General features: G+C 46.5%; 1 protein-coding gene across 1 annotated transcript in view; it reads right to left on the bottom strand.

Annotated features, from left to right (window-relative positions):
* Positions 1-23,411, bottom strand: part of LOC137420765 (neogenin) — a 594,601-nt gene that overhangs the window by 75,277 nt on the left and 495,913 nt on the right. The window contains exons 18-21 of the mRNA XM_078772332.1: positions 9,080-9,187; positions 6,561-6,755; positions 5,140-5,172; positions 3,234-3,308 (exon numbers count right to left, since the gene is read on the bottom strand). Of these exons, the coding sequence (XP_078628458.1) occupies positions 3,234-3,308; positions 5,140-5,172; positions 6,561-6,755; positions 9,080-9,187 (411 nt within the window). The remainder of the gene's footprint in view (positions 1-3,233; positions 3,309-5,139; positions 5,173-6,560; positions 6,756-9,079; positions 9,188-23,411) is intronic.

Below are 23,411 nucleotides of genomic sequence, written 5' to 3'. Positions count from 1 at the left end.
TTCTTGTAAACATATAATACAGCTTACGTTTCTTTTAAACATATAATGCAGCTTACATTTCCTTTAAACATATAATACAGCTTACGTTTCTTTTAACATATAATACAGCTTACGTTTCTTGTAAACATATAATACATCTTACATTTCTTTCGAACTTATTATACAGCTTACGTTTCTTTTAAACTTATAATACAGCTTACGCTTCTTTTAAACTTATAATACAGCTTACATTTCTTGTAAACATATAATACAGCTTACGTTTCTTTTAAACATATTGTTGCGGATATGAGGATTGCATTTTTTTGATTGTGTGTACTGTAGTGGTAAATTGTTGTGTAACATTGGTTGGATATGGCCCCTCCTGCCTCCAGAGTTGTGTAAAGGTAAAAAGGGCGTCTCGGTAGTTATTCCATGAAACACCACATTGAAGGACACGATAAAACCCTTGTTCAGTAGCTTATATCTTATTATGTGTTTTAGAGTAAGGCCTTGTCTTCCATTAGAATGATACTCCATTGCACCGAATCAATTAAGAATAGCTCCCCTTCAATAATTCCATTTCCCAGCCAAACTCTCCATCTGTGGGTAAAGCAGTTCACAAGTGTGGGGTGCACGCCCTCTCAATTCGCTGCTATAGTGAATATGTGCTCCATGCTCTGTTTTAACAGGAGGGGCGGGGTCGCCAGGGAGAGGCATGCCCAGGGCGCGCCACGAAGGGCGGGGCTGTGCAGCCCCATGCCCAAATAAGGAAACAAGCCCGTGGCTCGCCACGAGGGGCGTGCCGTCGGCGCGATGCCCAAATTAGGAGACAAGCCCGTGGGATTACCATACAAGGTCACGAAACAGAGCACGGGGGGGAGGGCGGTACCGAAACCGAAGAGGGCGTGTCAGACCCGCGCTAAAGGTTAAAAAAGAAGGGTGTGACGAAGGCTGGACAAGCTACACGAGGGATACGGCAGATGAGTCCAAGTGCGTAGGAGGGTTGGCAGTCCCGAGCTGGAGAGAAGTGAGAGGCAGGGAATACGAGCTGAGCGGCGTGGAGAGGTACACGACAAAGAAAGGGTCCAAGAGAAAGCAGAGGAACTTTTACGAATGAGTTGCAAAGAGATACGGCAGATGAGTCCAGCCCCGTTTCAACCAGCCGCGTGAAGCCCTGACGGGGCAGCGAGTGACCCTGCCAGCGTGCGCTGTAAAGCCGAATACAAGGAGCTGCCGGCTCCCCGCTTCCCGCCCGGAGTGGACCTGCTCGCTGTGCCCTGTGATCCCACCTGCTCATCCTTTCCAGCCATTCCTGCCTGCAAGTTCCCCATTTGCGTACGTGAGTTTGTTTGGTTCGTGCTGTCCTGGGTAGTAACTAAGTCTGTATAAGCTAGTAATTTTCACTGTGTCACCTGCGTTTTCATGTCCGCTGTAAATACCCGTGACTGCTCTTTTTGCTTATGTGTGTAAATAATAATAAACCCCGTTACTCTTCTGTACGTCTTCTTCTTCCTCTTTGCATTCGTCGTCTTAGTCTTTTCCCGATTGAATAGCGGTGGCGCGATACGGCCAACGTTTGGGTGAATCGGGTTTAGTCGGGGAACAACTGTTCGGTCGCGGAGCCTCCGCTCGGCAAACATACCATCCTTAACCGCGTACCGTAACAATATAATACAGCTTACGTTTCTTTTAAACTTATAATACAGCTTACGTTGCTTTTAAACTTATAATACATCTTACATTTCTTTCGAACTTATTATACAGCTTACGTTTCTTTTAAACTTATAATACAGCTTACATTTTGTCACAATACATCTTGAATTTGGAAATACACATTGCTGTGTTGCATATTGTGTTGCAATATAATTTTTGGCTGTTATATCCACAACAGAACTGTTATTTGTGTCATAGACAACGCAGCCACAGAGAGAATGCTCTCAGTACTAGCTACTCATGGCCAATGCCACTGCTATGAATGCACAAAGTACCATTTTAAAATGCCAAGGAAAATGACCAGTGTTCATTTAATTAAGCAGAATGACATTTTATGCAATTAAAGTTACAAATGAGTCTTTATTAAAGCAATTACAAATATGTAATTATGTTAATGATACATATTTATCCACACAAGCTCGTCCAATCTGTGTCCATTTAAAGCATATGCACTTGAAGAGACTGCACCCTAACAGTGAAATGCCAATGCATAAGTACCACCTTTACTATGCATAAGTACCACCTTCACTATGCAATAGTACCACCTTTACGATGCATAAGTACCACCTTCACTATGCAATAGTACCACCTTCACTCTGCATAATTACCACCTTCACTATGCATAAGTACCATCTTCATAAAAGTTTTTTCCCCACACTTGTGAAAGTAGGGGTTTCTTGAATGAAAGGTAGCTGTCTCCGCCTAGTGCAGCAAGGCATAACCATTCAGCTAGGCCTGAGGCCTAAGTCCAGAGAAACTAAAAGGTCCCAGATGCTCAGAAACACATTTTGAGTCATTTTCAGGGCACCTAAAGGTAAGTTGAAATGCTATAAAATAATCTAGAACAACACTAGGTAGAACGCATACCTTGCCAGGCTGAACAGTTTACGTTTTGTATCCCACTGATAGGCCGGATCTGGATCCGCACCTGAACCAAAATCGAATCGGCTTGTTCTTGTCACCTACCCAAGTCATTCACCAAGTTTAGTCATAACTCGACCACAACGTCTTGCAGTGTCATGCGATGTATCGCTTTTGGTCCCAACTCTCAAAGGTGAACAATCACTTCGGAAATTCAAAAATGATCTGCTTCGGATTCAGATCATCACCAAAATCAAATTAATGCGTCCTTGTCACACACCAAACCTGTCCACCAGGTTTCGGCCCAATGCGTCCACAACTTTCGAGATATCCTGCTCAGAGACAAAAAGACAGACAGTGGTGAAATGATAGCCTCCGTCCATTTTCGATGGCAGAGATAATTACCAGAAATGTTCAATTGAGGTTGTATTTTACTTTTGAACTTCAATGTTTGTCATTTTAATTATAGTCACCATGATCATAACACACATAATACTCCAACTTCTGTTTCATCATGTGAATGATAATGATGCAACTATGATGCAACCATTTTTTACGACATTGCTAACCATCCAAAAATGTCTGTGTATATATATATATATATATATATATATATATATATCCGACGGACAAGTGGACAGGATTTATTAATGTGCAAATCGCATCAACACTACCTGTACCTGGAACGTGGCTGCCCACTCGGGCATCCTCTCTCCAGCTGCGGCTTGGGATTCTGCTTTGTGATCCTGCAGGTGCTAACGCGCACACACACGCACGCACACCGCACACCCCATGCCACACACACCACACACATAGCCACCCGATTATTCAGCCTGCAAAGTATCCAAACAGTAAACTGCCACACTTACATGAAAATGTGAATAAAAGTAGAAGGAAAAAAAAAAGGCAAGTGTACTCATTCAGCTTGTGCCATATATCCCTTCCCTTAACATGAGAAGACAGCCTGGTGTTGGCTTAGCGGTTAGGGTGCCGGCTTGGGATCCTCGGATCCTGGGTTCGAATCCCGATCGATCGCTGAATTAACGCCAGGGGGGTTGACTCAGCCTGTCATCCTTCCGAGGTCGGCAAATTTGAGTACCAGCTTGCTGGGATGAATGATCCCGGTGTGTACCCCGATTTAGAATAGGTACACCGTATCCCTGTGCATCGTAAGAGGCGACCAAGGGTTGGCGTCAGGAAGGACATCCGGCCATAAAAACATTGCCTCAAACAGGGAACCATGACTGTCATGGGGCCCGCAAGGCTAACCCCCGCTCTAGCGGGGAAAATGGCCTTAAAACGATCATTCATTCATTCATTCTTAACATGAGAACATACCACGTGACATCGAGCACAATTACAATCTAGAAATTTAGAAAGGGCAGTCTGCAGCTGAGAGAATTATTGGGCGAAGCAAAACTTGAAGCTCTCACTTCCTCTATGAGAAAAGTAGGAATCATATAGATCATCTTTGTTTATACCTTTTTGCCAATCTCCTTGCTCCTGCTTTTTTTGTCTTGAAAAAGTGAGTATGGTTCTGATGTCCTCTGGGGTTTACAAACTTCCCCCTGCCCCTTTTCTGTCTATTCTCCTCTACCCAGCAAGAATCTCCTCTGTATATGTTATTTGAAGCATGTGCATGCAGGTGAATAAGCAGGGGTTCAGAAGAGGATTCAAATAAATCACATAGTGCTCTGACATTTGTCCATTTTGCGAATCCAAATCACATCAAACAAAAATTCCAAGTGCGATTAGAAACAAAATGGTGTGCAGATCGAAAATTCATCGAAACACCACACCGATGTCAAGAGAATCCTTTTAATATTGATGTTTTTAGCGAGTGATGCTTTAGGCCTGGTGTTGGCTTAACGGTTGAGGTGGCTGACTTGAGATCTCCCTGAGTTTGAGCCACTGTCAGCCGTTGAATTAACATGAGGTTGGTTGACTCAGCCTTTCATCCTTCTGAGGTCGGCAAAATGAGTACCAGCTGACTGGTAATGGGGGTAATGCATTAGCGGTAGCCACGTCCCCAGAAAATGATTCAACCAGCAGCTACAGGCTGCACACAAATCATCAGCGGTTCAATTGATTTGGCCAAAAAATTGGCACGTCACTTTAGGTTCGACGGAAATATAGCACAGGCCAATTTAAATTCGGGCAGAAGGCAAATTGGGCTTCGGCCAAAGGAATACATGATTATCTTGTGCACACAAATCCTCAAAGAATGTTCATATTTTTAAACATCAGATATTCAAATTTTGGTAAGCTGCTTGGTTATGGCCCAGCGGATGCAATTCACGGGACGCATTCCACACTCGGGCGACAAAACTGCACACTTTGCATGCGATTTGTGGCGAAAACAGCCGGTACTTTGAAACCGGGCTACAGATGAAACTCCAGAAAGTAATGACTTCAACTTGCAAGGAAATGAAATTAAATGAGGAAGATAAAATGGCGTGCAATTAAAAAGTTGGCGGATTTGTCAGAGGAGTGTTAATACAACAATAAACACATGGTTTATTGTGTTTAGTGTCGGCCAGAGTGAGTGGGAGACAAAAAAAATAAAGCATGCAGCAGTGATGTTACCTTGGTCGTTAGCCATTTTGTCAGGAGATTCAGCTTTAGCAAGAAGACGACATAGGAAGGAGAGAGAGCAGGGAAGGAGTGGGGGGAGGAGAGAGAGAGGGGTAGGGAAAAGGGGTAGAGGATAGGGGTAGCAGAGAGGGGTAGGGGAAAGGGGTAGTGAAGAGGGGTAGTGAAGAGGGGTAGTAGATAGGGGTAGAGGAGAGGGGTAGAGGAGAGGGGTAGGGGAAAGTGGAAGTGAAGAGGGGTAGTAGATAGGGGTAGAGGAGAGGGGTAGAGGAAAGGGGTAAAGGAGAGGGGTAGCACATAGGGGTAGAGGAGAAGAGTAGCGGAGATGTGGTATAGGTGATGGGTAGGGGAGAGGGATAGAGGAGAGGTGGTAGAGAAGAGGTGTAGTGAAGAGGTGTAGTAGATAGGGGTAGAGGAGAGGGGTAAAGGAGAAGGGTAGTGGGGAAGGGTAGAGGGCAGGGTAGGGAGAGAGAAAGCAAAAGAGAACGAGCAAAAAGCTTCATTACAATGCTATTGAGGTATAAAAAAAGAAATAATGAAAGCCACCATTCGTGCAATCATTATAACTAGTACAAGTAATAAACGTGTTATGACATCTCAGAACTAAATATTGTGCATTTTTATCGAGGGGCACGACATTATGACCAACACCATCACTCAGAAAAAATCACGGTGAACCCATCGTCGTATTTGCAACGTTTAATGGTGTGTGTATGCGTGTGTGTGCGTGTGTGCGTGCGTGCGTGCGTGTGCTGATGGGAGGATATGTGCTCATATAAAAAATTCCTGAAATTGAACAAATTGGGTAACTGGTAAGTTGGTCGATCAAGACTAATTCCATGTTGTCCAAAAAAACCTAAGAAAAAAAAAAGCATTTTGTAATAATTCTAACTTTGGCTGGGAGATGTAAAAAAAAAAAAAAAAGTCAGGAATTAAAGCAGCAATTCTTTGCTTCATGTGCTGCTACATTTAAGAAACAATTATAGCAGCTGGAATCTAATAAGTTTACGTGGTGCATTTTTTGACTTGCTTGTCAAAACACTAATATCGCGACGGTATTAAATACCCAGCGAGCTACAGCGGGCAATGAGTCTTTGAGATGTGTCTGTGTTCTTCCATAATTAGATGCCAATATGAAAATGTTAGCATAATTAAGGTTTTAACCCTTTCAACGTGGACCTTTGTTGTCGGTACACATTGAAACATTCTCACAAAGGTTAATTTACTGCTCAAAATGAAACACCGACCAGGACTATTAAACTTAACCATTCCAAAAGCAGGTTAATAAATCTGAAATATATTTTTCGGAATTGTTATACTTATTTACTTTTTGTTATACTTGTTATACTTATTTTTAACAGGCCAAAAAATAAACATAGCAAAACTGGTCAGGCTTGTTATGCTTTGACACTCACCTTTGGGTGTGTGAAGGTGCACAGGCTCCGAGATTGGCCCTGTGCCCTTAGCGTTCCGTGCTTGGATGCAGAAGTAATAGAGCGTGTCGAGCGTGAGCTCCTGGATCTGATGGGATAGACGATCTCCAACGACCGGCTCCACCACCCAGTCGTGTATCTGGGCCGTCACATCTGCTGAGTAGTAGATCATGTAGCCTGCAGTAGGTGGAGACACAACTTGAGTGGTGAGAGCAGGTTTGGCGAAAACTTCTCATAATTTGCTCTCGTTTTATCAGATGCTAAATAAGCATTTGGTTGTTCAGCTTCATTTATACTATAACTCTGCTGGCATTAAGAACAATTCCAAAAGCATTCCAAATGCGACATAACTCTGGAGTTATTAGTTACATGAATACTTTGAAAGGTTGAAATTGAGAACAAAAAATATATATGAAAGTCCAACAGGATGGTGCAGAGGTAGCACACACACTTCCCTTTGAACTCTTTAGTCTGGGTTTGATCCTCGGCCACAATATAAACCGTCTGATTGGTGCTTTGCAGGCTGTTTGTTGTATAATTGAGTTCGCCATCCCACGGTTGGATGTTAAGCTGGTGACTCATGGTTAGCATGATTCATCGTTGGTGGATATTCAAGATCCCTTGATGTCTTTCGACCAAGAGTAGTGAAGTTATGGCAGGGCGCCTTAGCGAGATTCCAATTTCCTTCCCCGATCTTAATGTGGTGGCTTCAAGGGCCCACCATAACTGGTACCACCAAATGTGTCCACCCACTCCACCGCTTTTCAGGGCCTTCTACTTCGTACATACAAAAATAGCAATATTTTTACATCTTACCACTCCCAACCTATTCTCAGTATTTTCTATTTTCCTTCCCACATTTTACTCCCATCTCCTCCCAACAATATTTCCTCACAACAATAGATCCTTCCCACACTCCTGTACTCTCAATTCGATTATTTTTCAAAGTAAGCTCTCCTCCATCCCCAACCCACCATTAATCAAGGCCAGTTTATTGTACGATTGCACAAGCTCAACATTCATTGTGTCATGTGTTATGGATCCGTCACTTCCACCTTTGTTGTTATTATATACTTGTAGGATTTTTAGTGTCAGGTAATATTGTTGTTAAGATTTTTGTGCGAAATGGAGATGACTTAAGTAAAAGGTAAAAATTAATGTTTGTGAAGGAAAAAGGAAAACGCGGCAAAGAAACCAGAAGAAGATATATCGAGATGGGCAGAGTGTGTGTGTGTGTGTATAAGTGTGTGTGTGTGTGTGTGTGTGTGTGAGGGGTCTGTGGGGGTGGGGGGCTGCTGATGTGGATGGTGTGTGGTGTGTGGATGTGTTTGGTTGTGTAGTCATGTATGTCAATTATGTATTTACGGTATACATGTTTGATAATCTGTCTTTTTGGCCTGATTACATTCAATACGAAGAAGCCGAGAAACGACGGCCATCTTGGGATTCAAAATGGCGAGCAAGCCAAACTGGTTACCACTTAGATTTACGCAACATATTGGAATCCTTGATATCACAAACCTGTGTGTTACCATGCACTTTTCAACTTCCTCTCTTGCTTATTGCTATAGGCTGGGCTCATTTATTACTATATTGGGCTAAATTATGGCGGCCATCTTGGAATTCAAGATGGCGCGCAAACCAAACTAGTCGTAACTTAGGTAACAGTATATCTGGAATCCTCAGTATCACAAACATGGGTATTGTCACAATTATAAACCTCCTGTGATACATATAAGCCGAGCTATAGTGCAAAATATGGTAAAAATGGCGGCCATTTTGGTTTTTTGGGGTTTGAGGGTCAAAACCCCAAAATTCAGCCTGGCAAACAATTTCTTTGAATTCAGAACCCTCAAATTACCCTAAAAAACTTGTTTGCCGACTTTTAACATGAAATGCTGACAACACTTTTTTGAAGCACAAATATTGAAATCTGGACCTGTCTCATCATCAGTGGGATACAAAACGTAAACTGTTCAGCATGGCGGACGTATGTATGCTTTCTCCCGAGTGCTGTTCTCGTTCTCACTGGAAACATTTTCTTTAAGAAATGCTGCTCATTGTTCAAGCATCATAGCATGATATGCACAGCGCCATAGCTGTAGAATCTCAATGCACAAATCAGTCAGGACCGCAAGTTTCGAATCAATTATAGATCATAGTTTGCACTAAAAAAAATGATTTTCGGAAGGTGTGATGCAGGATACATGAAGTGAGTTATAATTATAAATAAGGGTAAAAAAAATTCTCAGTGGGTTATCACCGATCTGTCTTCACTTGGGGCTTCCAATGTCAAAATGTATACTTGTGAAAGGTCAAGAAAGCCAACAAAAGAAAATTCTCTGTGGCTTTGTGATTCAAAGAGAAAGTGAATTAAACAAAAAAGTTGAACACAATGAGAGTATTGCAGTATTGATTTGATTTTCGCTTTTTTGACTCAACAACTGCAAATGAATCCACATGATCAAACCAGGGTGCTAATCAAAGTCATGAGAACTTGCCTGTGATCTTTCCGTTGGCTTCCACCGGAGGCTGCCAGTTTACGAGGGCTGTGTGCAGCTTTCCCTCACGGCTGACCACTGTCAGGTCCTTAGGAGCAGAACTTGGAGCTACTCGCACAATACCGGGCAATTTCACAGCTTTACATACATCCCATTAAAGGGGGGTGTTCATCATTCAATATACCCATAAAGCAAGAGGATTACTGACAGTGTGGTGAATATTTGGTGTCGGAAATACAATGGAAGGTGGTGTGCTTGTTTGCTTTTTATCCATGTCAAGAAATTTTGAAAAAAAGCAACAAAATACAATGCTGTATGTGCAAGTCAGTGGTGGAAAACTTAAGTGGTCATATTTGGCTCTTGGGAGTTAAATGGCTGCCCTCATATACATCCAAAAAGACCCGTTTTTTCATATACAGAGTAAAGGCTCGTGGAAGAGCTAGAACACAGATGGATCAGGATGCAACAGAACAAAGGAGTTGAGGGTTTGCCAACAGCAGGGATGTGGGAGAAAACAGACGGAGACCACGCGCTTCCAGCTGGTACGACTATGATTCGATACGGAACAAATTGTTTGTTATATGAAAAAATGAATGAATGAATGATCGTTTTAAGGCCATTTTCCCCGCTAGAGCAGGGGTTAGCCTTGCGGGCCCCATGACAATCATGGTTCCCTGTTTGAGGCAGTTTTTTATGGCCGGATGCCCTTCCTGACGCCAACCCTTGGTCGCCTCTTACGATGCGCAGGGATACGGTGTACCTATTCTAAACCGGGGTACACACCGTGATATTGTTATATATGACTGAGTAATACATGCTAAAGCCTAAAGCGGGATGTTTATTCTGAAAGGTGAGTAGTGTAAAAGGTAGCTGGAGGCTGGAAGCTGGAAGCAAGCAGGCTGGAAGCTGGAAGAAAGTGGTGAAAATACAATATGAAACAAGAAAGAGCAATCAGAGATTGCAGACCCCAGCCAGGACGTGTTTTTAGTGGTTTTAAAGGCTTTTTGTTAAAACAAATATGGCGGCAGAATCACGTGAACAATGACATCATTATTTTTCTACGTCCACCAATCTATCTCTAGATGACGCTCAAAAAATTTCATCTTAATCAGATAAAGTTTTGTACTTGTCGAACTATGACCTCATAATGGAGGCACCTATGACATCATCATTAACATATGTTATTCCCCATAGAGAGTTCTTTACAATGAGCCATGTCTCAATTTCTTCTACGCAGTGCTTTCGGAGACACAGAGGTGCAAAGTTTTTCGGTTTTCCCAAGATGGCGCCCGTACCACGTGATCTATGACGTCATAATTATAATTTAAAAATTGCAGAGAAAATCATATTTATTCTGTGCAGTCAAACAAACAAACAAAGACAGACAGACAGACAGACAGAGACAGACAAACAAACGGACTCAAATGTAATACCCTCTCCTCTGGCGAGGGTAATAAAAGGAAGTCTATTATTTTTGCGCTGGTTATAAAATATATAAAAATAACCACCTTTAGAGCCCATTTTTCCCCGCAAAGCTGGGGTTGGCCTTTTTCGGGAAAGAGATCAATTGAAGCAGTATTATAATTTTCCTGTTTCTATTGTGGCATCCACTTTTCATAGTGACGTTGCTTTCAACTGTCGTAAGTTTGCATTAATTTGAATTTTCCCATAGATTTGGATTAACTTGAAACAACATTCACTTTATAATCATAAATTTCCCATAGGTGTGGATTCATTTAAAACAACTTTTACGTAATTTATCGTCTCCGAAGAGCATTTCTGTCTTTCAGTGGGGGAGGACAATCATACAGCATTAGCCTATTAAATATGCTGTATAGAGAATTATGAATTCCAAAATCATAATATTTCTTAACAAACAAATATATCGTGGCATATTTCTTAACAGCAAAAAATATATATATATATATAAAACACAGTTTGTGTGTGTGTGTGTGTGTGTGTGTAATGTTACCGATCGACTCCTAAACGGAGAGGCTCACGTACTTGATATTTGGCACAGACATGGCCATTAAGCCTGGTAAGAACATGGCCGACCTAAAAATTTATTTCATAATATTTTTAAACCATATTTTTACCTCAGCGCATTTCAGCGAGGAATATTATGCACGGAATCTGAGCGGTCGCAGAGCAGCGCGCTGATTCACTCAGAGCGATCACGTGATGTTCCCTGCCGCCATTAACTCAGTTACGTGTTCGCACGTATTTCAGAGCGAAAAGCAATTGCCTTTTTTCACATTTCAGCGACGAACATTGCCATTCACACCACATAGGTTTTTTTCCCTTTCATCTTTAGATCCATATTTTTTGCCACAACGTAGCGCATTATGGCTCTCTCGAGCTCGAGTTAGCCAATCACCTGGGAGCATGAGGCCACGTTGGCCACGCCCACGACAGGACGCAGAGTTGCAATCGATCGCTCAGAGCGATCACGTGATGTTCCTTGCCGCGCTATTGCGTTTTTTCACATTTCAGCGAGGAACATTGCCATTCACACCACATAGGTTTTTTTTTCTTTCATCTACAGATCCATATTTTTTGCCATAACGGAGCGCATTATGGCTCTCTCGAGCTCGAGTTAGCCAATCACCTGGGAGCATGAGGCCACGTTGGCCACGCCCACGACACGACGCAGAGTGCAATCGATCGCTCAGAGCGATCACGTGATGTTCCTTGCCGCGCGACTACATATATATCACTCAGATCCCTCACAATCGACCACCACCACCTCCTACAATACTAAATATCACCCAGATCCCTTGGAATCGACCACCACCTCCACCTACAATACTATATATCACTCAGATCCCTTGGAATCGACCACCACCTCCTCCTACAATACTATATATCACTCAGATCCCTTGGAATCGACCACCACCCCCTCCTACAACAATAAATATCACTCAGATTCCTCACAATCGACCACCACCACCTCCTCCTGCAATACTAAATATCACTCAGATCCCTCACAATCGACCACCACCCCTCCTACAATACTGTATATATCAATCAGATCCCCCACAATCGACCACCACCCCTCCGACAATACTATACATCACTCAGATCCCTTGGAATCGACCACCACCTCCTCCTACAATACTATATATCACTCAGATCCCTTGGAATCGACCACCTCCTCCTCAGACAACACTAAACATCACTCAGATCCCTCACAATCGACCACCACCCCCTCCTGCAATATATATATAAAACACAGTTTGTGTGTGTGTGTGTGTGTGTGTGTGTGTGTGTGTGTGTGTGTGTGTGTGTGTGTGTGTGTGTGTGTGTGTAATGTTACCGATAGACTCCGAAACGGAGAGGCTCATGTGCTTGATGTTTGGCATAGACATGGCCATTGAGCCTGGGACGAACATGGCCGAGACCATATTTGACGAGATCCATATTTTTTATTCATATTTACCTCAGCGCATTTCAGCGAAGTACCCGCTAATCTCAGCCGGTGCCAGAGCAGCTCGCTGATTCGCTCAGAGCGATCACGTGATGTTCCATCCCGTCACACGTCACACGTTTGCACGTAATTCAGGGCGAAAAGCGATTGCGTTTTTTCACCTTTATGCGATCGTGTTTTGTGTCGATTTTGTGCGATATGAATTAAATTTTAATTCATATTTCGTGTTTACGAATTAGAATACGAAGGATTTCCCCTTTCCCCTTTCGATTTCGAATACGAATCGAATACGAGCTTGAGTCGAGAGGGCGAATGTACGGGTTGGGAAAGTACGGGTCTCCCTTCCCCCGCCCGGCAACGCCGGTACTGGACGGCGTGGGTCACAGGATCGGTGAGTCTCCAAAATCCGCTTCATGCTCTTGCGAAGATGCAGGACGATGTCGCGATTGTTGTGCTGCTCTCCGACCATGAGAACTGCAACGTCATTGTTGACTGGCCCTCCCCTTCCCTCCCCCTTCCCCCTCCCCCTCCGTCCTCCCCCTCCCTCCCCCCTACCCTCTCCCTTTTCCCCTCCCCCCTACCCCCTCCCTTTTCCCCTCCCCCCTCCCTAGCATTTTGCTACCTAGGAGACATGCTGAATGGAGAAGGTGGATCAGACTCTGCAACAGTTGCGAGAGAGATGTGCATGGAAGAAGTTTCGCGAACTGAGTGGCATGCTGAAGGGAAAGGTGTATGCTGCATGTGTGAGACGTTTTATGATTTATGGGAGCGAGACATGGTTAATGAATGCAGAGCAGCAACGAAGGCTGGAAAGGGTGGAAATGCAAATGGTTCGGTGGATATGCGGAGTATCGTTGAGAGAGAGGAAGACAAATGATGAATTGCGAAAGATGATGGGAATAGAGCCTGTGATTGATGCTGTGAAGAGAAACAGTTTGAGATGGTTTGGTCATGTGTTGAGGAAGGATAAAAGTGACTGGTTGAGAAGAGTGATGGAAATGAATGTAGAAGGAAGTAGAGGACGGGGAAGACCGAGAAAGACTTGGCTAAAGGTGGTGGAAGAAGAAATGCGGGCAAGGGGGTTAACAAGGGGAGATGCAGAAAATAGGGCAAAATGGAGAAGATTGTCATGCGGCCTGCAAGGCTAACCCCCGCTCTAGCAGGGAAAATGGCCTTAAAATGCCTGTTGTTGTTGTTTGTTGTACACACATATACAACAACCTGGCTGTAAAAAAAAATATATATATGTATATATATATATATATATATATATATACACATACATACATACATATATATAATAATAATAATAATAATACTACATTTATTTTATATAGCGCTTTTCAAGAAGCCCAACGACGCTTTGACAGAGTACAAAAAAACAAGTGCAAAAAGACAAAAATCAACAGGTAAATAAGCAAAACAAAAGGAAGGAAAAGGAGGAGAGATAGTCAGGGGTTAAATGCTGTGGGTTAAATGTTGAATGCAGTGTTGAACAGGTGGGTCTTGAGTGATGTTTTGAATGTGGTGAGTGAGGAGGAGTCTCTGATGGTGTGAGGTAGTGAGTTCCAGAGGGTGGGAGCAGCGATGGAGAAGGCCCTGTCCCCCCAGGATCTGAATTTGGTCCGCATGGGGGGGGGGGGGGGTCAGGAGGTTGGTACCAGCAGAGCAGAGGTTGCGGGTGGGAGTGTGTCTGGAGAGGAGGTCAGTCAGGTAGGATGGGGCCAGGTTATGGAGGGCTTTGTCGGTCAAGAGGAGGATTTTGTACTGGATTCTCTGGGGGATGAGGAGCCAGTGAAGCTTGTAAAGGACGGGGGTGATGTGGTCACGGGTCCGGGAATGGGTGAGTAGACTGTGGAATACAGAGTGTAGAATGCAGAATGCAGAATACCTAGCCACACTGGTTAATGACCCTCTCAGACCACTACATTTTTGATGAACCCACTCTGCGCACATTGTACATTGAATGGAGTTCACTCCGACACCTTTCCTGCACACAGCACACGACCACCTCCCAGTTCTTTCCACATCACCACATGCTTTACCACTTGCCATCACCTTCGTTTTTCCGTGGTTCACCTTCAGACCTTTTGCCTCCATACATTCATTCCACTTGTTCATCTTCTCTTTTAGTCCATCCATAATTTCCGCAATCAACACCAGATCATCTGCATACAACAACTCCCACGGTAAACCCTCCTTTACATTCCGAGCCAGCACCTCCATCACAGCTACAAAAAGTAGTGGATTTAGAACCGACCCCTGATGCACTCCCACCTTCACCTCAAACTCACCACTGTTCCCGTCCTTCGTCCTTACAGCTATGCGCGCTCTCTCGTACATTGCCATCACTACTCTGATCAACCATTCCTCCACTCCTAACTTCCTCAATGCCGGTCACTACTTCGCGTGGAACCCTATCGAATGCTTTCTCCAGATCAACAAACCCAAGAAACAACTTCTTCCTCTTCTCCATGCACTTCTCCTGCAACTGCCTTGCAATAAAAAGCGCATCTGTCATTCCTCTTCCTGGCATAAATCCAAACTGCATTTCGTCGATCTTCACTTTCTTCCTTGTCCTCCTCTCCAACACCCTTTCCAATACCTTCATTCCATGCTCTAATAACTTTATCACTCGATACGAGCCACAGGCCAGAGTCCAGAGGTTGTTGTATATGTGTGTATTCAATGCTTTTTGTTATTAAGCAATTACACATTTATTCACATCTGGGAAAAGCTAATAAGGGAAAAGGTATCCTGACTTCCCAAATTACTCCAAGAATTAATATATACTAGCAGAAGTACCCGGCATTGCCGGGCGGGGAGGGGAGGGGAGGGGGGAGGGGAGGGGAGGGGGGAGGGGAGGGGAGGGGAACGGGGGGGGAGAGGAGAAGAGGGGGGGAGGGGAGAAGGGGGGGGAGGGGGAGGGTAAGGATGGGAGGGGGAGGGGAGGGGGGTGGGGGGAGGGGAGGGGCGAGGTGGGAGCGGGGGGGAGGGGGAGGGGGGAGAGGGAGGGGGAGGGGTGAGGGGTTGGGGGAGGAGAGGGGGGAGGGGCAAGGGGGGAGGGGAAGGGGGAAAGGGGAGGGGGAGGGGGAGGGGAGGGGGAGGGGGGAGGGGAAAATGGAGGGGGGAGGGAGGGGAGAAGGGGAGGGGGTAGGGGGGAGGGAGGGGGAGGACGGAGGAGGAGGACGGATGGGGAGGGGAAGGGGGAGGGAAGGGGAGGGCCATTCAACAATGACGTTGCAGTTCTCATGGTCGGAGAGCAGCACAACAATCGCGACATCGTCCTGCATCTTCGCAAGAGCACGAAACGGATTTTGGAGACTCACCGATCCTGTGACCCACGCCCTCCAGGACGGCGTTGCCGGGCAGGGGAAGGGAGACCCGTACTTTCCCAACCCGTACATTCGCCCTCTCGACTCAAGCTCGTATTCGATTCGTATTCGAAATCGAAAGGGGAAAGGGGAAATCCTTCGTATTCTAATTCGTAAACACGAAATATGAATTAAAATTTAATTCATATCGCACAAAATCGACACAAAACACGATCGCATAAAGGTGAAAAAACGCAATCGCTTTTCGCCCTGAATTACGTGCAAACGTGTGACGGGATGGAACATCACGTGATCGCTCTGAGCGAATCAGCGAGCTGCTCTGGCACCGGCTGAGATTAGCGGGTACTTCGCTGAAATGCGCTGAGGTAAATATGAATAAAAAATATGGATCTCGTCAAATATGGTCTCGGCCATGTTCGTCCCAGGCTCAATGGCCATGTCTATGCCAAATATCAAGTACGTAAGCCTCTCCGTTTAGGAGTCTATCGGTAACATTACACACACACACACACACACACACACACACACACACACACACACACACACACACACACACACACACCACACACACACACACACACAAACTGTGTTTTATATATATAGATAGATTGAAACCCATAACCTGACGAGGCAGTAAGGCACAGATCGGGTCTCACCATAGCCATTGCTGCAGAACTTGTTAGCAACAAGTGTCGCCTGCTACACGGACACATTGTCTCTGCCCTGCTCATCAACAGTTAGGAGATTTGCAGTCAGGAATATTACAATTTAGCCAACGAAGCACACTGACCCTATTACATGATGCTGATGTCATGTGCATAAATTATAATGTTAAATTTAGCCAAAGCAGTATAATTTATGCACATGACGTCAGGGTCATGTCACCGGGTGAGTGCGCTTCTTTGGCTACTATATATATTGTTGCGAATATGGAATTTGGCCTCCATATCCGCTTGTAAATATTCCCCTATTTTCTCCAATACTCCCCAACTTTCCCCAATCCCCCATTCCCTAGTCCCATTGCATGTAAATAACAATCAGTAGAGCCGACCTTCCCCTTATTCCCCCATTAAATGTCGTGCCCAGGTCCACCGCACCACACGTAGCCAACTTTCGGACATCTTCCTAGTTATTCTTAATCTATGTCAGTTAAGGCCTCGTCTCCATTAATTATGACTCTTCGTTGCACCAGAATGTGATTATATGGCATCAGTAGTGAGTTTAGGACCTTTCCCATACCTCCTTCCATCTTCTTCCCCAAACAACAACAATAACAACAACTACAACAACAATTACAACTACAACTACGACTACAACAACAGAGGGGCGGGGAGTGTGCGTCCTCACACCGGCTCGGTTACCCGCCATGACCATACGCTCCACGGCGTTACCCCGAAGGGGCTGGCTGTCAGCTCCCCGTCAGGGGCGGAGCCAGTAACCCCCCCGCACGCACCCAATGAGAAGCAACGTGCCGATTCCACGAGGCGGAGCTAACGAGCCGAGGGCGTGTCACTCCCCGCCGGATATACGCGGCCCCGCGCCGGATGTGACGTCAGATGCGCCCCCAGCCTGGAGAGAGAAGTCGCCACCCCTCGAGCGCTGCAATACCTCCACCGCATCTCTTAAACTGGACCGTACGTGATCCTGCCCTGAGCCCAGGTGCACCTGGAGCCATCGCTACCCGCCTGTCCTTTCCATCAAACCCCGTGTGAGTGAGCCTTGTCCCGTTTATCTGTCGTCCGTTGGGGTTAATATAAGTGTGTTTAAGTGCCCACCTTCCTATGTTTCCCTCTTGTCCCTGTAATCTAAACCTTCCGCATTATTGTAATAACAACCTTTGAGAACCGTATCCCTGGTGTCGTGTCGTATTAATTCCAGCCGTGTGTCTTCTTTTTCCTTCATTGGTCTAGCATAGCGCGATTAGTCAACGTTCGGGCACAATCGGGTAACTTGTGCAGACGTGGTCATACCATAAAACCGCTCGGTAAATAACATCCAAGCCACGTCTGTAACAATTGGTGTCGAGGAGTGGAATTCGAACCCGGGACTAAATTAGTTAGGCCCAAATTTTGGGAGGGAAAATCGATTCGGAGCGCGTTTCCCGCGCGAAATTATAACGGCGAAATTTGAATTTGTTTTACGAAAATAAAAAAATAAAAACCGAATTTTGAAAGTCGCGCTATGGCGGATCAAGACAGCTGGGGTCCGGTAAAGGAGAGTGAGGTAGGGTCGATCCAGGACCAAAATGAGGGACAGGAGGAGAGCGAAGCAGTGAGGGCGGCAGGTTCGCAAAATAGCGCCGTCACGCACGAAGAAGCGGGCGCGCAAAATGGCGCCTCGCTGATCACCGCGCCAGCGACCGTGGCAGCGCCCCCGATGGATTGGGGCCTTTTTTTTATACAAATGAAGGCCCTTATGGCCCAGAATAATGAAGAAATGGCAAACAGAATGGGGAACCGGATGGATGCTCAGGGTGAGCGATTGGAGGGCCAAATGGGGGCCAATAGCCAACGGTTAGAACAAAGAATGGGGTCCAATAGCGAGAAATTGAGGGAGGACATGGGGGCGCAGATCGGAGGGTTAGGGAGTAGAATAGAGGGATTAGACAATAATTTTAAGGGATTAGACAATAATTTTAAGGGATTAGACATGAAATTTGGGAAATTAGACGATAGATTAGGGGAAATACAGGAGGGGTTAACGGGGGTAGAAAACAGAATGGCCGCTCAAGAGAATCAGATAGAGGGAGTGAAACATGGGTTAACGGGGGTAGAAAACAGAATGGCCGCTCAAGAGAATCAAATGGAAGGGATGAAAAAAGGGTTAGAGGGGTTGGAAAACACCATGGAAGGCAAATTGAGGGACATGAGGGCCCAAGCGGAAAGGGAAGTTAACCAAATGGGGCAGCAGATAGAGGGGGTCAGAATGGGGGTAGAAACCAAACTGGATGCTCACAGGGAGGAAATGGAGCAGATGAGGCTGGCATCTGGGCAGGAGATGCAAGTGATGGGAGAGGAGATCAGAAGAGGAGTGAGTGAGGAGGTCGGAGGAGTGCGCGAGGAGGTGAGGCACTGTAAGGAGCGCATGGAGAAAGAGGTGAGAAAGGGGACTGTAAAATTGCAAGGTGGTATAGAGGAGTTGACGCTGGGAGTAGAACAACTGACAGTGGGACAAAAGGAGTTGGGGGACCAGGTAAAGAAGAACACAGCGGTAATAGAGGGTTTAAAATCGACACAGAAGGAGATGAAAAAGGACGTAGGGGTAATTAAAAAAGAGTGCCAGACGGTACATGAGGACCTGACGAGGAAAATGGACAAGGTGGTAGAGGTAATGGAGGTTAAAGAGCGGGAGGTGCGGGAGCACATAGAAAAAAATAAAGTGGAGTTAGAGGAAGAACTTAAAGGGGCGCACGAAGAGATGAAGGAGATGAAGCAAAAATTAGAAGAAGTGGAAGAAGGGGTGAGCGAAATTAAGAAGCGACGGAGAGAGGATAAGAAAGAGATAAAGGAGGAAGTAAAAGAATTGGTCCAAAGTCTGTGTTCGGATCGTGATGATGTGCTCATTAACCGGATGAGGGATTCGCAGGTGATGGAGGAGAAGCGAAGAGGAAGAGGACCCGGTGTAAGTGGTGACCAATATGGTCGTGCGTATGATGCGCCAGGTGATTTAAGAGGCTTGGGGGTCGAGATAGACCCGGGTGTTCGTGAGAGGCCGTTGGTGAAGTGTGCGACAGGTCTGGTGTGCGAAAATGGAGGTGTGCAAGAAAGTCCGACTCTGGGGTGTGTGAGGAAAAAGTGCGTGCCAAGGAGTGAGGGTGCTGGCGAGAGTGAGTCGGTCGTAGCGCGTGTGCGAGGGGGCACATGGAAGCGCGGTGTGGTGAGTGTTACAGAGGATGTGACGGGAGAGTGTGCGCGAGGAAGGTGTGTGACGGACAGGTGCATGGGGAAAGAGTGCGCTGTCAAAGGCAAGGAAGAATGCACACCTGTGGTGAGTGTTACAGAGGGTGTGACGGGAGAGTGTGCGCGAGGAAGGTGTGTGACGGACAGGTGCATGGGGAAAGAGTGCGCTGTCAAAGGCAAGGAAGAATGCACAGCTGTGGTGAGTGTTACAGAGGGTGTAACGGGAGAGTGTGCGCGAGAAAGGTGTGTGACGGACAGGTGTATGAGGAAAGAGTGTGCTGTCAAGAGTAAGGGTGAGTGCGCTGTCAGGAATGGAGGTGAAAGTAGTGAGAGTGACATGGAGCGTGAGTTAGTTGTGATAGGTGAGCGAGGATGTACACCTGGGATGAAAGGATGCACACCTGGAATGGTAGAGCGTGAGTGGGAATGCACGCTGGAGTTGGTGGTGAGGCACGTGGTTGGGTGTGCGAATGAGGGCACACCTGTGATTGTCACAGAGGAGGTGACCGAGGAGGGGGCGCGAAGCGGTGTATTGGTGAGGTGTGCGAGCAACGAATGTGTGCCAAAGTGTTCGGTGGTCAGGTGTGTGACCAAGGCTGTGAGTGGAATGGGTGTACCTGGGTGTGTAAGGAAAGGTACGAGGAGCATGGGCACGGCTGGATGTGTGAGCAAGGAACGGGCTGCGGGACGTAAGCATGCAGGTGAAGCATCGACGTTAGACGGGGTAGAGTTTAGAACGACTTTTAGCCGAAGCAGGCCCTCGGTGCGTGCCGGGCCTCGCTTTGAACGGCCGCGTCCAGGCTCCACTAGGCGGAGCTGGCAGCCCGATAGGAAGGGTCGTTATGGCGACCACGTTTTGTTGAGACGTGCCGGCAGGTCGAGATCGGGACATTGGATGGCTCCACGCCGAGGTGATGCGTGGGATCTCGGCCCGAGTAAGCCCCCGTCCCTGCACCGAGTGCCGGACGCATCCAGCCGCTGGCACAAAACAACCAGCATCCATTGCTTGGCTTTACGAAGCCGGGCTTTGGACAGGGATTGGTGCACCGAGAGGTATTAGTGAGTCGACTGGGTGATGAGGTTAGTGTTTTGGACCCAAAATTGGAGAAAAACAAAATTTGATGATTGGCAAGGGATTGGCAGTAGTGATTGGCAGATGATGGGCAGTGATTGGCAAATTTTTGATTTATTGAAATTTGATGTGCAAAATTGGTAGTGAGAGACCCCCGATGTGGTGGGATGGCAAATCCACCATCCTTCCCATGTGGGGGCAAATGCGCAATAGCTTATGGGGTGTATGGCAGTGAAAACTAGCCCGGGTGGGTTAGGATAATGATAGGGATCTAGAAGAGATTGACATTAGGTGACGATAAGTTTAGTTAGTGACTGATACCTGTAGTAGGGACGCAGGTAGATTAGTGTGGATGATAATGACGAGGGAGCGCAATAGTTTAAAGGGACGACTGGGAAGCGCAAGTTTCAGAAGGGAGTAGTTAGCTGAGATGATGCCGTGTGTGTGAGGATGGAACAGGTGTGATTGCACAGGTGTGCAACTGGACAGGTGTGTGGAGCAGTGTATGAGTAGTGAGTGTGTGGATCAGCGCGAATGCGCTTGGGGAGAGAAGGGTGCAGGTGGCACCAGGTGTGAGAGCACAGGTGTGCAGGTACAGGTGTGTGGAGAGAGTTGGAGTGAGTGGTACGGAGTGGTGTGCATGGTGCGAAGGTGTGAATGGGGGAAGAGTGGACCCCTATCACGGATACCCGGGGCGGGTAGTGTAAGTGTTAGGTAGAGGGTACAGGTAAATTGTGATTGGATATTGGCATCTGTGGTGCGGTTGCAGAATGGTGTTGTGAATGGGTGCATTAGTGTTGTGGAAATGGCTGGGCGTGTAGCCTGTTAGTGTGTGTAGTTGGTTGGGCACTCCACCACTGTGAGGATGTCGGCCAGGTGAGGCCGCAGGTGGGCTCTGGGAGCCGGTAGTTGTGAGTGGGTGCCTGAGGATCCCGGGTGTGGATCGGGCAGCCCAGTGCCAGAGAGGGCACGGAGTGGGGAGAGAGCCAGAGGGCCTTCCCCTGGTAGTTAGGTTAGGGTAAGGAGCAGGTAAGCTCGGAGGCAACTGCAGTGGTGGAGGTGTGCAGGTGGGTAGACCCACTGGGAGAGGTACACGTCGCAGCCCAGAAATTGTACGAGGGCACCGGGAGATGAATCGGGGGAGTGAGACCCCAAATTGAAGAGCACCACAGTTTGGCCAATGGGAATTGGTTTTTAGAACCCATAGTGTAAGAGGGCCAATGGTTTGGCCGGAGAAAGACCCCGGGTAGTGTAAAGTTGTTAAAGTCATTTAGGAGATAGTTAGGATTGATGAACCTGTCGCACCATACGCAGCCACTTACCTGTGGTAATGATGATGACTCCACACCTGTGTTTTCTTTGTTTTGTGCAGGAAATGAGATTGCTGTGAGGATTTGTGAGACGCATCACGACGTGGATGAGACATTGGGGTGATTCCATCTCTCCCTCCCTAGGAGGGACTGATGATGAATTGGTAATGGCAAATTTTGATGTTGAGTTGAAAATGGCAAATTTTGATGAGAGTTGAAAATGGCAAATTTGATTGGTTAGGAGGGAGAGAAGACGAATTTGGTTTATGGGAGGAACGGGGAAGACAGTAGGGATGTTTGTTGATTTGTAAAGTAGATGTTTATGGGTAGTGTTGTGTTGTGTGGATACAGTAAGGGGTAAGGGAGGGGCCATGTAGGTTACCTGGTGGGGGGGGGGGGCGTACGATAGGAACGTACCTGTCTCACCTGGTTCCCATGTGCCCCCAGTGTGCATCACCTTACATTGCGTGCACTTTTGCGCCCTTACCACCTTACTCACTTGTCTGCTTCTTTTGTCTCCCACCTCCGAGGATCTGGCTTTGGGGTAGAGAGAGAGGAGAGAGAGGTGCTGGCTGCGCAGTTGTGGGCCTGCACTTTCGCTGTTTGCTGCCGGGATCGATACACCATATGGACCGCAATGTTTGTGGCCACCCACAATGGACCGCAGTTCGTTTGCGGCCAAGCACCACCCGGGGATGGACCTATGGGTCAACGTGGCACCTATGCCATACAGGTGAACCACTTTTAGTTAACACCAAGTGCACCACAAGAAGAGCAAGAGACACCTGCAGGGTTAGGGGTTGTCGCATTTATTTTTATTCCAATGAACAATGGTGACTGCACCGATTGGCGGTGGGGTGGTGCTTTTGATGCTGGGACAGGGTGCTCTGCACGTTATTAAAGGCCGTCGGCCACAGAGCACTCGTGGGTTGGTGTATCGATGTTGGCAAGCGCGCTCTCTCTATGCATAACATCTGCATGTGTTCCTCCAAAAACAGGTCCTGGATCGTAGTGTAAATAGCAGCGTAGTCGTGTAAATAATGCTCCCTACCGGCTGTATGTGTAGTTTGCGAATTCTTTCCGGATTCGGTTATCCTGTGGGTGTGTTTCTGTGAGGAGAAGGGTGCAACGTCGCAGGGGGACATATTTACTCATTTGTGAATATCTGTAAAACTGTCGCACTCAGGGTAGAGTTAATAGTAGAGGGAACTACATTGCGTGCCACACTAAAGTAGGTAAAAATTTATCGGGTCGGGACGCCCCGAGGGTAGAGAAGGGTGCAATGTTGC

Source organism: Myxine glutinosa, chromosome 2 (genome assembly GCF_964187855.1).
Source record: "Myxine glutinosa chromosome 2, kmMyxGlut1.1, whole genome shotgun sequence".
Classification (NCBI taxonomy): domain Eukaryota; kingdom Metazoa; phylum Chordata; class Myxini; order Myxiniformes; family Myxinidae; genus Myxine; species Myxine glutinosa.
The sequence above is the reverse complement of the archived record's forward strand: the minus strand, read 5'-3'. Positions and strand labels throughout refer to the sequence as shown.